The following is a 20,620-nucleotide window of genomic DNA, read 5'->3' on the forward strand; positions in this document are numbered from 1 at the left end:
GGAGGCAGGGGGGACTCAAACCCCGCCCTCTGTGAAAGAAGGCGGGGGAACTCAAACCCCACCCTCTGTGAAAGAACGCGGGGGGACTCAAACCCCACGCTCTGTAAAGGAGGCAGGGGGGACTCAAGCCCCACCCTCTGTGAAAGGAGGCGGGGGAACTCAAACCCCACCCTCTGTGAAAGGAGGCAGGGGGAACTCAAACCCCACCCTCTGTGAAAGAACGCGGGGGGACTCAAACCCGACCCTCTATAAAGGAGGCAGGGGGGACTCAAACCCCACCCTCTGTGAAAGAACGTGGGGGGACTCAAACCCCACCCTCTGTGAAAGAAGGCGGGGGGACTCAAAGCCCACCCTTTGTAACGGAGGCAGGGGGGACTCAAACCCAACCCTCTGTAAAGGAGGCAGGGGGGGCTCAAACCCCACCCTCTGTAAAGGAGGCAGGGGGGACTCAAACCCCACCCTCTGTAAAGGAGGCAGGGGGGACTCAAACCCCACCCTCCTTAAAGGGGCACAGTCACATCAAGTTGAGGAAAACATGGTGCTGGCATGCAGGTCCACTTCAGTGATCAGAAGAAGGCGCCTCCCTGGTACATCAGGCATCTGCAGCCTCGGGACAATGAGGGTCCCAAAAAGAAGGCAGCCCAGAATATGCCTGCAACCCTGAGAGAAGCATCACCGTTTCACTCAGCTGCAAAGAGCAGGTGGAGGCCACGTCTGCGGGACTTTCATCACGCTTCAGTGTTTCTGTTTCAACTTAAAAAGCGTCTCTGAGTGCTGACCTCAAAGCCCCACAGAGCCAAGATACACAGGCTATCACTGCACAAACTTTAAAGAGAATTTACACGCTAATGCCAGTGCTGCATGTAAATAATGAAGCCTGACTTACCTCTGCATTGTCTGAGATGTTCACCCACAAAAGCCAATGCGACTAGTTATTAGTCTATGGACAGATAATGTTACTATGATTTTTTTCAAATGAGCGATGGCGGCGTTGCTTGTCGGGAAGATAAGCCAACTTCTTGTTGTTTTGCTTAGGGCTGATCAGCGAGTTCCGCGTGATATTACTGCCTTAGAGAAGCCCCACATCCGAGAGGCAGGAGGCCAGTTACAGGCAGCTGATGTTCCCTGGGACGCCATTTACGGAATGACGTCTCCTGGAGTTATTTATCGAGGCGGCTGAGTCTCTGCATCCCCAGCTGTTCACCGGTGGGCACACAGCTGGACGGCGGCCCGCGACCCCCTCAGGCACCCCGTGGACAGCAGGCGGCCCGACACACCGCGAGGGCCCGCTGGCCATGCTAAATTTTCATTTTCCATTATTTTCATTTCCCGTTAAGGCTCTTTGTGCAGCCCATACGAACTGGGACAAGACCCCCCCCCCCCCCCCATTCACAGGCCAAACCCAGAGCGCAAAGCAACTGCTTCTGCACGTATCGGGCATTTTAGCAGACGGCCTTGAGGCACGGGGTCCTGCGGGATGCTGCGATGGTGCCAACTGCGTCCCCCCCCCAACAGGCCGTGTTGAGCAGATCTCAACTGACATCCTGCACGGTCCCACTGTATCGCCACTTAATATTCCCAGCACCGGTCTGATGCAAATACAGTAGCGAGACTGACAGAGGATGTTCACCTGCAGTGGCTGAACACCGCAGCGCATCACAACAGAGAAAAAGTCACAATTCTCTGGAGGCCTGCATTGTATCGGAAGGCCTTGCTCGTTTCCTGCATGCCGCATCACTGCAATCCCTGCCACGCAGTGAAAAGCTGCTCATCATTTTGGGGGGCGCCGCTTCCAAGCCGCATGCAGTGCTATCGCAGTTACCAAAGTGGCTACAGTGATGGCACGGTCCATCTCACAGTGGCCTGCCAGTTTCCGGCAGTTTCCACCCCGATCAATATATCACCCGAGATTGTCTCTGGCTGGCCTATGATTAAATGTCAGATTTTGGGACTTTTACTCAGTTAGGCTGCAGCTAAAACAGAAGGCAGAAGGCACAGTCAACCCAAGTCCCAAATCGGCTACCAATTAGCCTGTAGCTGAACAGAGACGCTTTCAGTCTAGACCAATTACCTCGTTCATGCCATCCATTGATTCCCCTTCCTCATCCCTCCCTCCCTCTCTCTCGTAGTCTCGTTAATCGGTTGCACCTGAGCAAAGGCTCGTTAACAGTACCACAGTCAGGTGTGTGCGTCTGTGTCCTCGCGCACGTTTCCTGGGAGGCCCTGTGCTGTAATCAGTTATTCAAACGGTCTCAGTGGTCCACAGCCCACAGGGGAAGGTACCTCCCATCACTGAGGCCTTCCAAGGGCTGCCGCTGCATCTCGCTGCTGGAGATCCAAACTCTTTAATAAATGAGGGCTCGTCCTTTCACTGCTGGATATCGATCACAACGCCATATCTACTTACTGTTACAAATTAAGCAACAAGCCACCCGTTGGCTTCCCGAAACCCATTCCCACCCCCTGGCGGGTCACAAACGCAACTTACTCATCAGCTATACTCGTGACACAGACCAGCCAATGACATCATTCTTTTCCACAGGGGTTCCAAGGTGGGACTTATCACATGGTACCCAATGAGTGGTGGGTTTAACCTAAGAAGAACCAATTAGGTGACCAATAGGTTTAAACTAGTCTGTGATCATTCCATGGATGGATGCATGGTCTGCGGTTGGTGGTAGATGACATTTCATGGGTTTCCATTTCCATTTGTCCGCAGTAATAATAAGAGGTTCTGACAGACCAGCTCAACAGCACACTGCAGAATGAGAACGTCATTCAAGGAGAACATGGTCACTGTTGCTGATGAGACTATGAGTTCCTCCTCACACTCCTATATCATACTGTATGATCATATCCTATATCACTTCACTTTGAACTCACTTATAAGCAAAAACAAAAGGCAAAGCAAATGTCATTATACTGCACTGTTATTACAGAAAGGCAGTGCTTGCTGTTTGCAGGGTCTTCTGGGAGAAACTCCTTGAGGAAAACAACTCTAGAATAAAGATAACTAAATAAACTGTTAGATTTTTTTGTTCAAGTCTAATCAACACAGCAAAACATTGGTTTGTGTGCTTTTTTCATCTTTCTGGCCATGTAAGACTTTATGTTATGAATCTGTAAATATGTTTAAATCAGAATCAAAGGTTCTGCAGACTTAAGTAATGAAGCTGGTGTTTATCATAGTACATGTTCATTTAAATGTTTCTCACTACTTCCGAGGAATAGAGAAAAAGCACTGAAAAAGCAACTATATACAACATTTAGTATGTTTTTCCTGAAACTGATTTGGACATGATGAGAGGTTTGCGACCAATACTAGATAGGATTTACTATGCACTGTTCAAGGACGACAAACCGTAACCCAACAGAAACCAACAATCTGCGCAGCTGCAGGCGAACGCTCTTCTGAATATCACTGTTTTGGTGACTTTCGCTCTCTGGAAATGCCTGAAACACCTGGATTCCGTTGACCTCACCATTCCGTCTGATATCTCGACAAGCGCTCGGCCGCATCCTGTCTTTATCTTTGTTTATTTTCCTAGATGGTCACCCATTTGCCGTTTTACAATGTGGTCGCATTGCACACATTTATTACTTATTTGTCTACTCATTTCTATATTACACTGTTTTGTCCTGTATTGCACTGCTATCTGTTCTATCCCCGATACCCTAACCCAGCAACTGTAGCCTAAGAATCTCTCTGTATTCCTCAGTAAAGCTCTGCTACATGACTGAGCTGTCCCATGTTTATTTAGGATGTGTGTCAATATGAATGTTTTCTTTCGGTAATAACATTTACACCTTGCATGTCTGTTTCTCTATATCTTGCATATACATGACAGAGAGCACACACAGCTATTTGCGATTTAGTCATTCCACAACAAAAGATTCTGTAGAAATAAAAGTATTTCAAATTGCGTGGATGATGAAGATGATGATGAGGATGATGATGATGAACAAACTGTCATGGCTTCATAAATCAGAAGCAGAAGATGGAAAGGGGTCCTGTGGACATCCTTAGCTCGTGCTGGGATGCTGTCTCCATGTTTGAATCCATCAGCTCTACACCAGATATCAGCACTAAATCAGAGCCCCCCTACATACACACACACATAAACTGCCTGAATGAGGCTTCGGAAAGATTTCTTTCACAGTTCCTGAAGTTTACAGGTACACATGCTGATAAACATTTTCATTCATGCGCTCTAAAAATAAATATTCCGCTCCGTAGCCACCAGCTGCGCTAATATTAATTTTCCGCCCAGTCGAGAACATAAAAATAGCTCACTCACAATTTTCATATACAAAAATATTAACCGAGATTCTAAACAGACAATTTATGTACGATACATAGTGCAGTAAACATGAGGTCAGTGGGGGCTGACAGGGGGGTCGGGGAGGCGGGGTGAGGCCGCTTCCGCGCATCGTCTCTAGGTTCATGTTCGTGTGCCGCACGCACGCCTGGCCCCATTCCGTCTCCATGAAGAGCGCTAACTTCCCCCCGTCAGAATAACCCCACTGCTACATCAGGAGCTTCTCGGTCCAGAAGAAAACATTAAACTGGGGCTAAATATGAAGAAGACACTATAGCCAGATCCCCGTAGGCAGGCTGTGAATGTGGACGGCATGTACAGTATGTAGGCAGAGACAGGCCTGGAGCTGCTCTCACCAGCGCTGGATCGTCCACAGGCCGCGTTCATTAAGGTGCCGTCCGCATCTCACACAGGCAGACAGAAGAGATCTTCACCACAGGCTTCCATCCTGGAACCAGCCCCCTAATGGCAGCTCAGAGACCCTCACCCTGGGATCCTCCTCATCCTACCTCCCGCTCATCCACAATCCCCCAGGAAGGTGTGACCCCCCCCCCCCCCTTTCGTCAAAGGGGGTGTCTATACCCCCGCTGCTCTGACCTGGAAAACTGCTCCTGTCTCTTCTCCTGTGGAAATCCCAGCAGCCTCTGCAGTGGTCTGGCCCCTCGAGAAGGTTTTGATATAACCGATTCTCCATCCACCTCGCGGCGTCATTATTCAGTCAGATCCACAGTACAGCAGCACTGTAAAATCACAATGGCCTGCAAGACCGTTTTGCTACGTTTTATAGACTGGGAGGCTCTGCAGCAATTCCCCAAGACTGCCGCGTGTCATCGCGCCATGCCCTTAGCTTACAAGTGACTAAATCAAAGGTTTATCTCTGACACAGACTATCCCATCTCACTGTAAATGTCCTTGAAACATTGTCTTGACCTCTGAGTGATAGCCTCTCCTTCTTCCAGATCTAGTGATGTTCCTTCATAAAAAGTTTGGCCACAGACTTCATTTATAGCTCTGTAACAAATATCTCTGCCCTCTGTTTCCAAAAACCGCACCTGAAATCGTTAAATGCCAAAGTGAACAAAACCACCAGCATTCAAAGTTTTTTTCCCAACAAATGCTATAGAACAATAAGTAATTTTTAATCCTATAAAACATTTCCGCGATTTTTATTATGCATGCTACCTGGTAGCGTTTTGAATACTTAGATTACCGAAATGCCAAGTAAAGATCTTGTGGATTCGCGTACGTGGCGCTCGATATTAGATTTAAAAATGTCAGGTGAAAACACCTTTGCCGTTATATTTTTAAAAGGCAATGGGGACACCACCTTTGTATATGTGAAACCACTATAGATTAAAATCTGGACGAGGACTAATCTGACGCCTGTACTAGACACAACTTTCCACAATAATATCGCCATTGGGGGTAAATGTGGTTTATCGTCGCTTATCCTCGGCACTAATTAAACGCTTCATTCCCATAGGGACTATTATTATTATTATTATTATTATTATTATTATTATTATTATTATTATTATTACTATTGTTATTATTATTACTGCGTTAATTAAGCAGGAAATATCAAATCCACAAAACAAACAGACTGATCATTTAGACAAGGACCGGAATTCACACATAGCCACTGGCATGTGGGTATAAGTTCACTTCTAAGGCTGCCGCGTCCGCTATACAATAGCTATTTTAAAGTCAACTAAAAACAACTGAGTAAAAATAGTCCTAAAAATACATTTAAAAAAGCAAAGGCAGTTAATCCCAAACGAAGCGCCGTGACTAAACGTACGGGTCATTATCCAGCGCGACATCCTCAAACGTTAATATCAGGCAGTCCAAAAAAAATAAGAAGAATTAAAAAATAAGAAGAAGAAGCGGTGGAAGCGAGGAGTTTAAGCGGGGCGCGGTGCCCGGTGCCCGGTCCGGGGCCGTGATTTGCGCGGAAATGAAGGCGGTGGCGGAGACGGCGGCCGCGTCCATAGGCGCTCCGGCGGAGCGGCGCTGACGTGATATTGCAGCCCCGGCGCGGCGCGGCGCGGCGCACGGAGAGAGAGCTCTCCATCTCCATCTCCATCTATACACTCAGTGTCCAAACGGGGTTTCTCTCTACCTGCTGCCTGCCTGCCTGCCCACCCGCCTTTATCATCTCCGGAGAGGACCGAGCGACAACAATAATAACAATAATAATAATAATAATAATAATAACAGTGTCAGTCCGCTATTTTTGCGTTTTTTCGCTATTCTTCATGCAACGGTATGCTTTTCTTGTTTTCTCTTACTTTGATTCCTTGCGCAGTGAATTGATTCCCCCTTTTTCCTTCTTTCCACTCCTAACCTGCGTTTTATTCGCCTTTACCGTGCATTTTTTCCTGCCGAAAAAGCCGACGGGAGATGAGCTTCATTGGAGTCTAACGCATTTTTCTCGCCTTCCGACCGTCTTGTTGCACTAGACTTCAGTCGTGGGCAATGGGAAGTACCGACTCGCAAGAAGGCTGCACGTTTTGCTGTTTTTAAGGGATGTGTGCAAGTATGTTGGAAAAATAGCCATAGCGTCCGGATTGTAAGGTAATTACCGGAATTATTGTATGTCCGTCTGTTCAGCGCCGCACATTGTGTTATTACATGTTGTGTTATTATATAGTGTACGTACTGCATCTAAGGCAGAGCAGAGAAATCCAGGCTGATAAGTGCCCACGGCATCAAGCCGTCGCCACAGCCTTACATATGCAGTTTCAAAGTTGGGCTGCTTGGAAATGGAGAAATAGCCTCCAATTTTGGATTTCCTCCTACGAGTCGACGGCTGTAAACGGCCGCCGTGCGGGCAGTGGCAGTGGGGGGATATGCCGAGGTTAATGGCAAGTTAAGAGGTGAAATTTCGTGCGTGTTGTGCTTACAACGGCAGAGGATGGAGTTGTGGCGCCGACTAGGTTCCGCCGAACGTCAGCCGGGAAGGAGCCTTTATTATTACCAGAAACTTGCAGTAAGACAATGACGGGGGGCTCGGATGGGACTGAGCATTTGGCGGCGTTTGGGACGCGCCTCGCCGTATTCGCTGTCGCCGAATTGCGGCTGTAATTCCGAGCAGCGACGGCCACATTGTTGTCCCTACATGCACATTTCAGCGCATTACCATCCCCACACGCACATTTCAGCGCATTACCGTCCCCACACGCACATTTCAGTGCAGTGCCTGGGCGATGTGGCCGCAAACTGCGCGATGCGTCCTATTTAGTTGGTCCCACGCAGTAACGCCGCATCGTAACGCCGTAATCACGGGCGATCGCTACATTTTACACGGTCACATTATGCAACCACCCCCACCCGGCTGTCGCCCCATTCAGAAAGGACTGGGAAAAACTTGAAATTATTGCAAACGGGAGAATTTGAGGATGTGTTGGGGCTCCGTCCCCCCCACCCCCCGTATCTCGACGCCTACACGGACACCGCGCACAGCTGCATTGCCTGTAGGATTAATGCAATCGGGGCATGGCATGGAGCTGTCACCCCCGTTCTGTCCCTGTCCCTCTCCCATTGCCAGGCTTTGCAAAAGTGACATCTATAATATCCCTCGGCTACCTGTGAACGCGTCCCTCATATTCACGGGGGAAGCGGGGCTGGGCTGTTTCTGTTGCCTTGCACTTGGTAACTGTTTGATAGACGCTTTAACGCCAGCTCGACCATTAAATAAGTACAGCAATTAAGCGATGCTGCTGGTGCTGCTGTAGCAAGATGCGCGCTTGCAGGGAGTAAAGCGCTTCATTCAGCCTCCGAGGGCATCCTGCAGCTCCGCCGAGACCCGGGCTGATCTTCCCGCGTACGTCTGCGTCCGCCCCATTATTATTATTATTATTATTATTATTATTATTATTATTATTATTATTATTATTATCATCGCCGTTTTTACTTAATCATACTAACGCTGCTGCAGAACTGCTGCTTAAAACTCCTTTCCGCTGCTGCATTACATATAAGGATATCCACCATGCGAAAGGCGCATATTGACTTTTTTTTACAGTTTAACGGGACATGACTCATGTTTTTCGTGAAGGGGACAGCCTGACATTAAATGTGTGTCTCGCTTTTTTTTTGCGATATATGCGATGAGACACCAGGACGCCCATTGGCTATCTAGCGGTCGTGGGGCTTTACACCGCGGCGGAAGGTGATTATTTGGTCAACCTGCCGATGCGATTATTATCAAAATTTGATGCTGTTCCTTATATTTATTCTTTGCACAATGACCTAATAGTGGACGACGTTTTGTCGCTCGGCCTTTTGAAACCAGAGCCTTTGTCTAAGACCGAGGAAAAATAATAAACTTACACAAATATATATGCATATATATATATATGAAATTATTTTGAAAGCACTTCTGTAGGTTCCTTTTTTTAGTTATTAAAAAAATGTATTACAAAGACGGGAACCACAAGGTGGCAATGTTGTCCTAAAGTTAGTTTATCCCTCAGGATAAAAAGAAAATAAATGTTCTGCTGAAGGGCTGCACTGCACCGGAGAGCCGGCAACATACTTGTAGGGCAGTTTATAATTGAAATTCACAGTGGATCTGAAATCGGAATCACTGCAAATAAATGGTGCTCTTCTTCTTGCTTAATGGGTTTAAGGAGGACATGACCGTATCTGTAAAGTCTCTGCGTGTGCTTCCAAGTCCTCTAGTGTGTTACTTGCATTTCTCTTTCCTTCTTGCAGGCCAAATGACATAGGATGAAGGCTATTCGTAACCTGTTGATTTATATATTTTCCACCTATCTCCTGGTTATGTTTGGATTTACTGGTGCCCAAGACTTCTGGTGTTCCACTTTGGTTAAGGGAGTTATTTATGGATCCTACTCGGTGAGTGAGATGTTTCCCAAGAACTACACGAATTGCACCTGGACGTTGGAGAACCCAGATCCTACCAAATACAGCATCTACCTTAAGTTGTATAAACGTGACCTAAACTGCTCGAGTTTCTCCTTGCTGGCGTATCAGTTCGACCACTATTCCCATGAGAAGATCAACGAGCAGCTGAGGACCAATGAATCTATCGTATACGTCTGCGACTCCAAGAATATGTTCATATTCTTGCAATATGACAAGAACTTTGTGCAGATCCGCCGCCTTTTCCCTTTTGATTACACTGGATTGGTACAGAGGAGAACCGAGGAGGAACAGAGGTCTGTGCTGGAGTTCCTGGTTCTGAACAAGGCCAGTCCGAGTCAGTTTGGGTGTCAGGTGCTTTGCACGTGGCTGGAGAACTGTCTCAAGAGCGAGAAGGGGGCGGCCGAGTCCTGTGGAATAGTGTACACGAAATGCACCTGCCCGCAGCATTTAGGGGACGGCGACACGGACAGCGTACTGGCACTCAACAATGTGGTGCTTCCCTTAAACCCCCAAACCGAAGGATGCCTCACGCCGCACCTCCGGACTGCGCAGGTTTGCAATCTAAGTGCCGAAGTCAAGCGACCGCCTAAAGAGGGTGAGTATTTCCCTCCCTCTCTTTTAAGTTTTTCACCCTTATCGATACTCGACAATTACAACGCTCAGCGCGTGAAAGAGACACTTAGTGTCCGTGTTAAAGGCGCACGTCGTTTAGGAACACATCTCCAGTGTTCATGGTGCATACTGAGTCCTCCAGGGACAGAGAACGCGATTGTCCTTTGTCAGGCCGAGAGGAGACAGAATGTTTGCGACGCTCCCCTCCGGCACAGCCGAAGCGCAGGACGGCGCAGAAATATACCGCGACTCTAATATATACACGTGTATATAGTAATCAAACTGTCATGTTATGGCTTCTTATTTGAGATCGACTGCCGCTGTCTACTCATGTAAAGACATGGAGGAACAAGCCACGCTGATTCTGCAGAAGAGGACAGAGACTCCTGCACTGACTCACTGTAGTTTAAGGCCCTCTGGTCTCCACTTCATTTCCTGCTCCCGCCATACTGTAATTAATAACTCACTGTACATAACCTGGCAGAACTAATTTGATTAAAATACAAACACCCAGGTACGGCATGGGAGAGAGATTAGCATTTGAAAGCAGAGTGAAGGGCTTTTCAGCAGACGCCAGGGGGGGGCGCGGGGGGAGCGGCGATGTCTGCTTCAGGGTTTGAGCGCGTAATTTCGCCATTTTGCCGTGATCGCCGGCGTTGGGGACGGCCGATGTTTAGGCCGATGAAAGTCGGCATGATTTCTCTGACCCTGTGCTGGTCCACCTCATGACCCGGCCTTGGACACAGACCCCGACAGCGAGAACCGCAAAGATACCGCGGTTCCACGTCAGGGCGAGTGCACGGGAACACGCTTCGCTTACGGTCCGTGATCTTAACAGACGGCTTTGTTTTTAAACACGTTTTTAGCATTAAATCCCTCTTCATCCAAACAGCCAATAGGTCACTGGCAGGCAGAATAAGCCCGGAATCTGTGGCCAAGTCCACAAAGAGACCTGGTTATCATCGGGCCGGGCCTCCGTTTGATTAAAATGGCTGACTTTGATCTCCTCCGAGCATGACAACAAAGGCTGAATTCAAAGCAGCGTGGAGCCGTGCTTACGGATCCTTGGTATTGCACAAGGCCCAAATGACCAGAACCAGTATTTATTGCTCTCTGTTGTATCTCTTAAGAACCTGAATGGATGCTGAAGGATTGAGATTAATAGCCCCACTGCATGTTGGATCGCTTGTTCAATAACAGCAGGTGATTCATTCGAAATGACCAAAGTTAGTTCTTCAGACAGTGGTAAATGATAGCTTTAAAGAAACACTGATACATTGGCACTTCTTGAAAATCGCACCAGAGGGGGACTGACAGCATAACCATGTGACTCACCCTGACTTCACAGACATGAAGTCATATAACAGGCTTATGTGTGGATGGTGGGCGGGGCTAGCGGGACACATTCTTCCTGAAGGGGAGTCCAGATCATGTGACCAATACAACACCAACTGCCGCATCACAGTAGAAATGTCACTGAACTAGAATCAGTTTAGCCACATGGCTCACGAGTGACTCGGGTGACATTTACAGGGCCTGCATTATTAGACAGAATGTTCAACGTACAGTCTGATGAAAGATGTCTCCGCTTTTTTCCTCAGAAACCATAGGTTTGCTGTCACGTCCAGAGGGAATTTACTTAGTCATAAAAATAAAAATCCAAGAAGGCAAAACATTTAGTTTTGAGGGCTGCATAAATTAAAACGGACTTTCCCCATCTTTCAAGAGTGCGATGCCCTGACCAACATGTTCAATCTGCTTGAATGGCTTGATTTGATCCCAGTCATAGACACAGTTCCCTCTGTCTTGTATAAGGCATTCAGCTCTGCCTCTGCAGTCTTTTCAGGGCCCAGACTGTGTCCTTCTTCTACTAGAACAAGATTTCTTTAAAATGGATGCCTCTAATTTCGGAAGATCTTGGAACAGTCGAAATATCTGCATAGCTGGTTTCACATTGCAGTGTGTTGGATCACACAAGACATCTTAAAGGTACCTTCTGAAGGTGAAATTGATTATCTCTAATGGAAACTATTTCTAATTCAGCAGTAGTATAATAGTATTGGACAGGCCTATAGACCAGTATCATTTCTGGAAAAACAAGATTATTACTTGATAATGGAGCGGTGAATGGGCTTATTACAATAGCCACCTGTCATCTGTTTTGCTGTTATACAAAGTTTCTTTTGAAATTATTTTTCTCCCTTTCATAATATTTTCAGACTACTGTTTATAGTTGAATATGAAGTATTGACTTGATACCCCCCCCCCCCCCCCCCCCCCCACAATTTAGTTCTTTACGGCCCCAAAGAAGGGGATGCTGGTAATAATGTTTTTTCTGTCATGTCTTACAGGTGTAATAATATCATGATAATAACATGAGAGACCCTCCCCTCCCGCGCACATGGTGAGATGGAGAGGAATTTCACAGCGGCGTTAGGGTTAGGTGCCGTCGTTCTGCAAACATCTTTGGTGGCATTTAATTGGTCACTATTTAGCTGGTTGTGAAGCATCTGCTAATGGCTATTCAGTTTCCGATTCAGTTTAGTGAATCCAGCTGGATGCCTTGTGTTACTATGGCAGCCTAGCTAGTGGAGATTAGAGGGGACGTGTTAAGTCACTGAGCCGCTCCATGCCATAATGTTCAGAAGGGCCTCGGTTGAAAGGACGCGACAGACCGGAGACCTCCTGGCAGTACCTGCACGGGTCCGTTTCCAGTGACCGCGCGTTCTGATGTCTATCCCAGCGGGCACATTCGGAGCTTGGGTTCCGGTCCATCACATGGTGACATGCGCAGTGCCACAGCAAGGCCTGGGGGAATCTGAAGGGCTGGAGGTACCTATCGCAGGTGACGGGGTGACAATGACACCTGCAGTAACCTTGAGCAGACATGAGGCAGCTGAGGACCTTAACATTGAGTAGACATGGAGTAACTGAGGATTTTAACATGGAGTAAACAGAATAGCAGAGGAGCTCAATATTGAAGACAGTAATGCTGGTGGAAATATCTGTCATGATATGACTGGTGTGAGGGATCATACCCTCTTAGGGTTGTGCGGCAATATTTATTATATACTGATTTGCCAGTCTTTTAATTTGATAGGTAAAACACAGCTAAATATTTATTATTGAAATGAGCAGAATGAGTGTGAGTTTGCTGATAGGGGATTTGGCAGCTTAGAGTATGGATGACGGTTCGGTCCTGAAGTCTGTGCTTTTATGCAGTAGGGTTACATCTCAGGGCCATTTCATCTCCTGTGTTTTTACGTAAACAGCTCTGCTTTTTTTCTGTGTTATGCAGCATTTTACGCCGCCTACAGGTTTTGCAACAAAATCACAGTTTAAATTTTAAATAATGTTTCTGTGGTGATTGGGTGGGTGTAGGGGGTCAAAGTGGTGGGAGTGAAAACAATAGGTCACAATGAAAATATTCATTTCAAGTCAATTCAGTTTATTTTCATATAGCGCCTTTCATGACACGGTCACCCCAAGGCGCTTGACTAGAGTGTGTGGCGATACATTACTGCATCATCTATACAAAATGGTGCATGAAAAAGGGAAAGAAGGAAAGAGAGAATAGCTCCAGAGTAGGGAGGAACAGAACCTCTGAGGGCCCAAGGTCAACAGGCTGCCCGACCCCCCGGGCATGCTGGCCTTATAGAATACAAGGAGAATGAGGCTGCATTACACAGGCAGGATGTGAACCGTCCGTCAGTGAGCCAGTTCTCCAGGCAGGTCTGTGTGAGCTGGCAGATCATAGGCCACAACCCCCAGTGTCACAGTATGTAAGCCACACCCCCCACTGTCACAGTATGTAAGCCACATCCCCCACTGTCACAGTATGTAAGCCACACCCCCCACTGTCACAGTATGTAAGCCACATCCCCCACTGTCACAGTATGTAAGCCACACCCCCCACTGTCACAGTATATAAGCCACATCCCCCACTGTCACAGTATGTAAGCCACACCCCCCACTGTCACAGTATGTAAGCCACATCCCTCAGTGTCACAGTATGTAGGCCACGCCCCCAGTGTCACAGTATGTAAGCCACGCCCTCAGTGTCACAGTATGTAAGCCACGCCCCCAGTGTCACAGTATGTAAGCCACATCCCCCAGTGTCACAGTATGTAGGCCACACCCACAGTGTCACAGTATGTAGGCAACACCCCCACTGTCACAATATGTAAGCCACACCCACAGTGTCACAGTATGTAAGCCACACCCCCCACTGTCAGAGTATGTAAGCCACACCCACAGTGTCACAGTATGTAAGCCACACCCCCAGTGTCACAGTATGTAGGCCACACCCCCAGTGTCACAGTATGTAAGCCACGCCCTGTGTCACATTATGTAAGCCACACCCACAGTGTCACAGTATGTAAGCCACATCCCCCACTGTCACAGTATGTAAGCCACACCCCCCACTGTCACAGTATGTAAGCCACATCCCCCAGTGTCACAGTATGTAGGCCACACCCCCAGTGTCACAGTATGTAAGCCACATCCACAGTGTCACAGTATGTAAGCCACACCCCCCACTGTCACAGTATGTAGGCAACACCCAGTGTCACAGTATGTAAGCCACACCCCCACTGTCACAGTATGTAAGCCACACCCCCACTGTCACAGTATGTAAGCCACACTCACAGTGTCACAGTATGTAAGCCACACCCCCACTGTCACAGTATGTAAGCCACACCCCCCACTGTCACAGTATGTAAGCCACACTCCCCACTGTCACAGTATGTAAGCAGCATCCACAGTGTCAGATATATAACAGAGATGCTTGTGTATTTTCTGTAAAGACGTGCAGCTGTAGATGACTTCGAGATGTACTGAACACAGGTATGTTCCAGCGGAAAACTTTTTGGGTTTCAGGGTGATTTGAGCGGACAGACTTCCATTATAAGAGAAATAAGGCGTGATGGAGCCCATGGCAGTCTCTTGCCTGCTACCTTTCAGGCTGCTGACTGAATTTAACCATTGAAAAATCAACAGAAGTCTCTTTATTTTTCAATATCATTCCATTTCTGCAATGCTAAGCATAAAGCATTATACCATGGAGACAAAGGGGAAGCCATGTAAATGACGTGAACATAGGGGTTTAATGAGCTCTCAGCAGTGCTAAGCGTGTTCTCAGTGAGTCTGAGCCCTCAGCAGTGCTAAGCGTGTTTTCAGTGAGTCTGAGCCCTCAGCAGTGCTAAGCGTGTTTTCAGTGAGTCTGAGCCCTCAGCAGTGCTAAGCGTGTTTTCAGTGAGTCTGAGCCCTCGGCAGTGCTAAGCGTGTTTTCAGTGAGTCTGAGCCCTCAGCAGTGCTAAGCCCTCAGCAGTGCTAAGCGTGTTTTCAGTGAGTCTTAGCCCTCAGCAGTGCTAAGCGTGTTTTCAGTGAGTCTTAGCCCTCAGCAGTGCCAAGCGTGTTTTCAGTGAGTCTGAGCCCTCAGCAGTGCTAAGCCCTCAGCAGTGCTAAGCGTGTTTTCAGTGAGTCTGAGCCCTCAGCAGTGCTAAGCCCTCAGCAGTGCTAAGCGTGTTTTCTGTGAATCTGAGCCCTCAGCAGTCCTAAGCGTGTTTTCAGTGAGTCTGAGCCCTCAGCAGTGCTAAACGTGTTTTCAGTGAGTCTGAGCCCTCAGCAGTTCTAAGCGTGTTTTTAGTGAGTCTGAGCCCTCAGCAGTGCTAAGCGTGTTTTCAGTGAGCCTGAGCACTCAGCAGTTCTAAGCGTGTTTTCAGTGAGTCTGAGCCCTCAGCAGTGCTAAGCGTGTTTTCAGTGAGTCTGAGCCCTCAGCAGTGCTAAGTGTGTTTTCAGTGAGTCTGAGCCCTCAGCAGTTCTAAGTGTGTTTTCAGTGAGTCTGAGCCCTCAGCAGTGCTAAGCGTGTTTTCAGTGAATCTGGCAAACACACGGACGCTGATGGCAGGCAGAGTTATCTGCATTCTACACTTCCTCTTAATGTTTACTCATGTAATCTACAAGGTCAGGGGGCACAGGAGCAGAACTAGCATTTCTACTGGTGAAGAACTAGCAAGTATTTCATTATGTTAATTTACATAACAGGCACGTCATGCTATATGGGAACAAAACCTGACTCAAGGGATGCCGCATAGAGATACGGCGTGGAAATGCAGAGGACTTTCACAATTAAACCACCTGTCTCCTACCGTCAGATTTATAAATAAAGTACGTGATAATTTTCGTGGGCTCCATCTTGGGACGTGGCGTTCTGCGGTCTAGATTGTAGTGCTGGAAGTCATCTGATCATTAGATGGTTCTGGAGTGCCTGTTTTTACTTACTGTTCTGGAGAACATTCCGTTATGCAGGGAAGCCAGTGCTGCAAATGCAAATGGTGTTGGAGAGAGACGCCCCCCCACCCTCCCTCCCCCTGCCTTACACTCGACTCGGCAGCTGGGCCGGGCAGGAACAGAGAGATTTGCACCGTATACGTCAGACACCAGCCAGCAGCGATTCTTTCCTCAAACACAACTGCAGTGTGAAGTATAGCTGAGGCCAGTATCTCGCACACCTCTCGTCTGTCCTTTTGTTGCTTTGCCTTCCGGAAGGATCCTTTAAATAGCACAAATTGTCAACAGTGCTCTGTTGGCCCAGATGACATGGAGTTGTACCCATGGCTTTGCTGGAGTCACATAACTGGTCTCATTCAGCTCGCTGGTAAAAGGGGCCTTCAGGGTTGCCGTGTGTGTCTGGGGGCTGAGGCGTCAGGGGAGGCCACAGAGCCTCTGTGCATCTACATTTTAACTGGCCAGCAGTAACGTTTTTGCTCAGCGGACACATAAAACATGCCGAGGTTTGGACGTGGCTTTCAGCCATTTCCTCCCCAAGCGGTCGAACGTGGCACAGCGGCGCTCCCCGACCACGTGGCTGCAGCGAACCCATCGCTCTCCGCACATTGGCATGGGAGGCGAGCCGCCCGCCATCTCTGCACCATTTCTGCGCGGTCGTTTGCCAGATGTGTGGGCTGCCAGGTGGAGATTTGGACGAGCGACATAAAAATAAGCGATTGCTGCTATCCGCGAAAATGTTACATTCCACAGAGCGATAAAAAATACAGATAAGGGCTTTAAAACTGTTGAATCTGAGGCCGCGTTTCCGACGGCCTGTCCGTTTTATTGAAGAATGTGCCGTTTGAGTTAAGGGCATAATGAACAGTGATTCCTGCATATGAAAAACAACGTTGTAGGTACAACATGAAATGTATTGTTAGGAAATAAGATTATATACAACAGTGGATGTGATCTAAATGTCAGGAAACACAAAATCTCATTTTATTCTGACATTATTTTGAAATGCATTTAATTTGGGAAGATGCAGCACCGTAAACACGAAGAGAAGCTTCTAGAAAGACAGAACTTCAGGGAACAGCAAGGCAGTGGTGTTCAGGTACTGATGTGCTGTTCAGATCTGTTTTTGTACAAAATGCAGACAAACATTTACAGTTTTGTTTCTGCTTTTGGTTAATGTTTGCAGAATATGCATGGTGAATATTCTGAACTGGTTAAAGAATTGTAACAACACGCTAACCCCTGTCATACATTCACGGGTTAAAAGTACGTGTGCAGGATGACAGTAAAATGAAGTGGATCCACTGCAATGGCAAAGTGTAAGTAAAGACTACAAAAAAAATCAGAGTATGAAATGCTTCACTTACATTATTCATGAGAACAGCAACGGCACAGTCTATGTAAGTCGACTGCATTTTAATAACCCCAAAGAGTGTTGATTTCAAATGCTGCACACAGATGAATGATTTCTAAATTGTCTGCCATAATTGCCTTTTTAAACTTTGTTTTGCGCAAAAACAATATTGCAAGTTATTACGCAGATATGGCTTTTGGCAATTTTATGGTCAGGGTCATGTTCACAATTTAAGAAGTCAAAATCCACAACGTAGAATAAAAACGTAATTTTTTTCCTGTTCGCCAAATTAAAATTCTGTCATTTTGCAATCAATATTTACACACCAGCTTCTCGTCATAGGGATGGAGGATCACAGAGCATGAAGATAGTGAGGCTATAGATATGCCTGTTAATATCTTGGAGTATTTAAGCATAATCCGAAAACCTTTATGTGATACAAGTTATACTAATTCATACTGTAAAAATGAAAAAAATATATATCTTAGCTGTCATGCAGTTTGATGTAACTAAGCACTAAACTGCGTAGCCTATGTGAAAATTACAGTGTACACATAAACACATCACTGGCGGACCAGTGTATCTGTCTGTATATATGCAGTTAGGCCGTGGCTCATTTTTAAACTCCTGTATCCCTACTGACAGGCTAAGTGTGTAATTGGCCTATATTGTGTCCAGCATTATGGGATTATTTGCATCATAATCACTGTATTCTCTGGAAATGGGGGGTGTTAATGGCGTAAAATAAATGGTGCCAATGAAGATGACAAACTCCGCCGTTTTCATCTGTATTTCGCCAAACATCAGCGACAGCACGGCCGTTGGTCTTAACACAGGGTGACCTTTATTGGCTGCATTAGTAGCTGCCAGTCCTGATGGATGTATGTGGCAGGCTTGACAAGCGAAAATAAAACACGCCCACAGTTCATGCGCATAAATGACTATTATAAATGACTGGCCATGTGAGACTCCCCCTGCAACACAGCCACGGCTGGCATACTGGGCATCTTCCCGGTGGGCCGAGGGCTTTGTGGGCCGCTAACAGGCCCACAACAGTCCTGCATGTAAAGCCTTACATTTCCTTTCTGCAAAAGGCACGAGAAAATCGATCAATTTAAATACCCTATTAGTTAAAAACAGCCGGACGTTCCGATGCATTTTATTGTGGGGGGTAAAGCGTGTTTGCTGAGAACAAAACTCTGGAATTACTGTACCTGGAAATATAACAAGGGCGTAGATTTTAGTGTGGCCGGTGGGGACATGCGCCAGTACTGTGGGAGTACCGTATGTATTTAGGGGGCGGGGGTTTCGGGGCGATTTGGTCCTTACCAATATAATGAGGTGAGTACAGTTCGAAGGCTTTTCTCCGTTTAGTGTCGTCTTTGCCACCTAAAAATAGCGTCCCATCTCATTGCTTTATCTATTTCAGCGTTAAGACCAGCCTTGTCCTACCGGGATAGACGCGCTTTATTTGAAATACCTGTTCAGAATAGTTCCCATCTTCTTAAACCTGCTCTAAACGCAGCTAAGGATCGTGAACTGGGAAAGATGCTTTAATTCGCTGATATTACAGGCATACGTTTTTTCTCTGACTTAAATTAATGAATACCTTTTAAAATAAACGCATTTATGTCCCGGACACGTAGACATACTGTAAAGCAGGGCGCTGGATGATGCCTCCACCACTGATGAATTTCATATGAGCTTTTATTATTTAAGTGCAATGATAAATCCTCCATTAATATGCATGGGCATTATTTATCAGAAATATAAAGAATGAGCCTTTTCCTTTAGCAATTGCTGTAAGCTTTAATTCCCCTATCTCCCTTAGGGTATCGTAACTGAAATCAGTTAAAGGGAGCACGGTAACCATTTTAGTGGGATATTTACCGACAGTGACCATAAAAATTAACAAAGACAGCATCCGGCACCCCCCGGTACTGTAAAGTAGACTACCCTGTAAAACACGCTGCATTGCGCCTTTATTTACAGAGGATAGCTAATGTTATAACCGTACAGACGTGAAGCAGCACAGAAATACTACAATCACTTTTAATTTATGCCTAACTCGTAGCGACAAGGATTGTTTTGGAAGAGAAATCGTCAATGTAAAAAAGTAAGGAGGCGGTTGTAAAGTAGCAATAAACCTCCATAATGAGAAGGTCATAAATTTCCATTGTATACTGTATTTAGACTACATTAACTTAAGTAATAAAGTACAGCATAGAGGTTTTGTTAAGTGACCGTCTCAGTTAATTTGCACCGCCTTAACTCTCCTACAGAAGTATTAATGGCGTGGCCCTTTTATTCATTAAATGCTTTGAGCTTATTTCTTCTCTGCCATTTCTGAGGCTTGGTGATCATTTTAAGGCTACGCTTCAAACATGGTTAAGAAGCTATATTACCGGCAAATGACGGCCGGATTACCTGCTGGATCTAACTGTGTATCGTGGGAAATCACGATGTCTGCACTTGTCTGTAAGCCCGACGTGGTACTCGGGGGTTCGCCTACTTGCTGTTGTGTTGCACCATCCGATCGTGCTTTAAATTGATTTTTTTCCCCGATAATTCATCAAAAATAAATAGATGTAGATTTTCTGTTTTTGATCTCTGAATGGAGTCATGTCCCGACGAAATAATTAATATTCTTAACACAAGATCAAAGGTGAATTCTGTCTGTGAGCATTATGAAAGAAAAGAGAGAGAGAGAAAGAGGAAGTCAAATGTTGAGCTACAGAAGCCTGGGAAACCCGGGCTTATTCATACGGTTTGCGTTTCTTAAGGCGCCGTCCACGTTTTAGTAATATAAATAAATAAACGGGTAGAATCTGCTTGAGATCCAGGAAAGGAATGGCGGAGATGTGAAGCGTGCTGTTTATTCGGCGTTTAAATCAGCATGACAATAGTGATCGCAGGTGACAGGGTACATTTTTTCTATGCGTGTGTCTTTGTGATATCATATTTCCAGCCTTTTCTATTTATGAGCTTAGGACAAGTGGACCTTTTCTAAATCAAAGGGAAGACTGCTGTTGTTGTCGTCTTGTTTCCTTTCGCTTCAAAAAGAACGTGATATGAATGCGGCAGTCGCTCCTAATGAGTCCCGGAAGATGAATGAACCTGTCTTCTCTTCTTTTTTATACAAATTATATTATTT

General features: G+C 46.5%; 1 protein-coding gene across 5 annotated transcripts in view; it reads left to right on the forward strand.

Annotated features, from left to right (window-relative positions):
• The first annotated feature begins 6,187 nt into the window (after positions 1-6,187).
• Positions 6,188-20,620, forward strand: part of adgrb3 (adhesion G protein-coupled receptor B3) — a 135,670-nt gene continuing 121,237 nt past the window's right edge. For 3 of the 5 annotated variants that reach the window (XM_023833761.2, XM_072709356.1, XM_072709357.1), the window contains exons 1-2: positions 6,188-6,896; positions 9,039-9,807. In XM_023833761.2, the coding sequence (XP_023689529.1) occupies positions 9,054-9,807 (754 nt within the window). In that variant the 5' untranslated portion in view covers positions 6,188-6,896; positions 9,039-9,053. Of the gene's footprint in view, positions 6,897-8,355; positions 8,494-9,038; positions 9,808-20,620 lie in introns of those variants that run through there. The other 2 variants (XM_072709354.1, XM_072709355.1) reach the window with 2 other exon arrangements.

Source organism: Paramormyrops kingsleyae, chromosome 3 (genome assembly GCF_048594095.1).
Source record: "Paramormyrops kingsleyae isolate MSU_618 chromosome 3, PKINGS_0.4, whole genome shotgun sequence".
In the NCBI taxonomy this organism is placed as follows: Eukaryota; Metazoa; Chordata; class Actinopteri; order Osteoglossiformes; family Mormyridae; genus Paramormyrops; species Paramormyrops kingsleyae.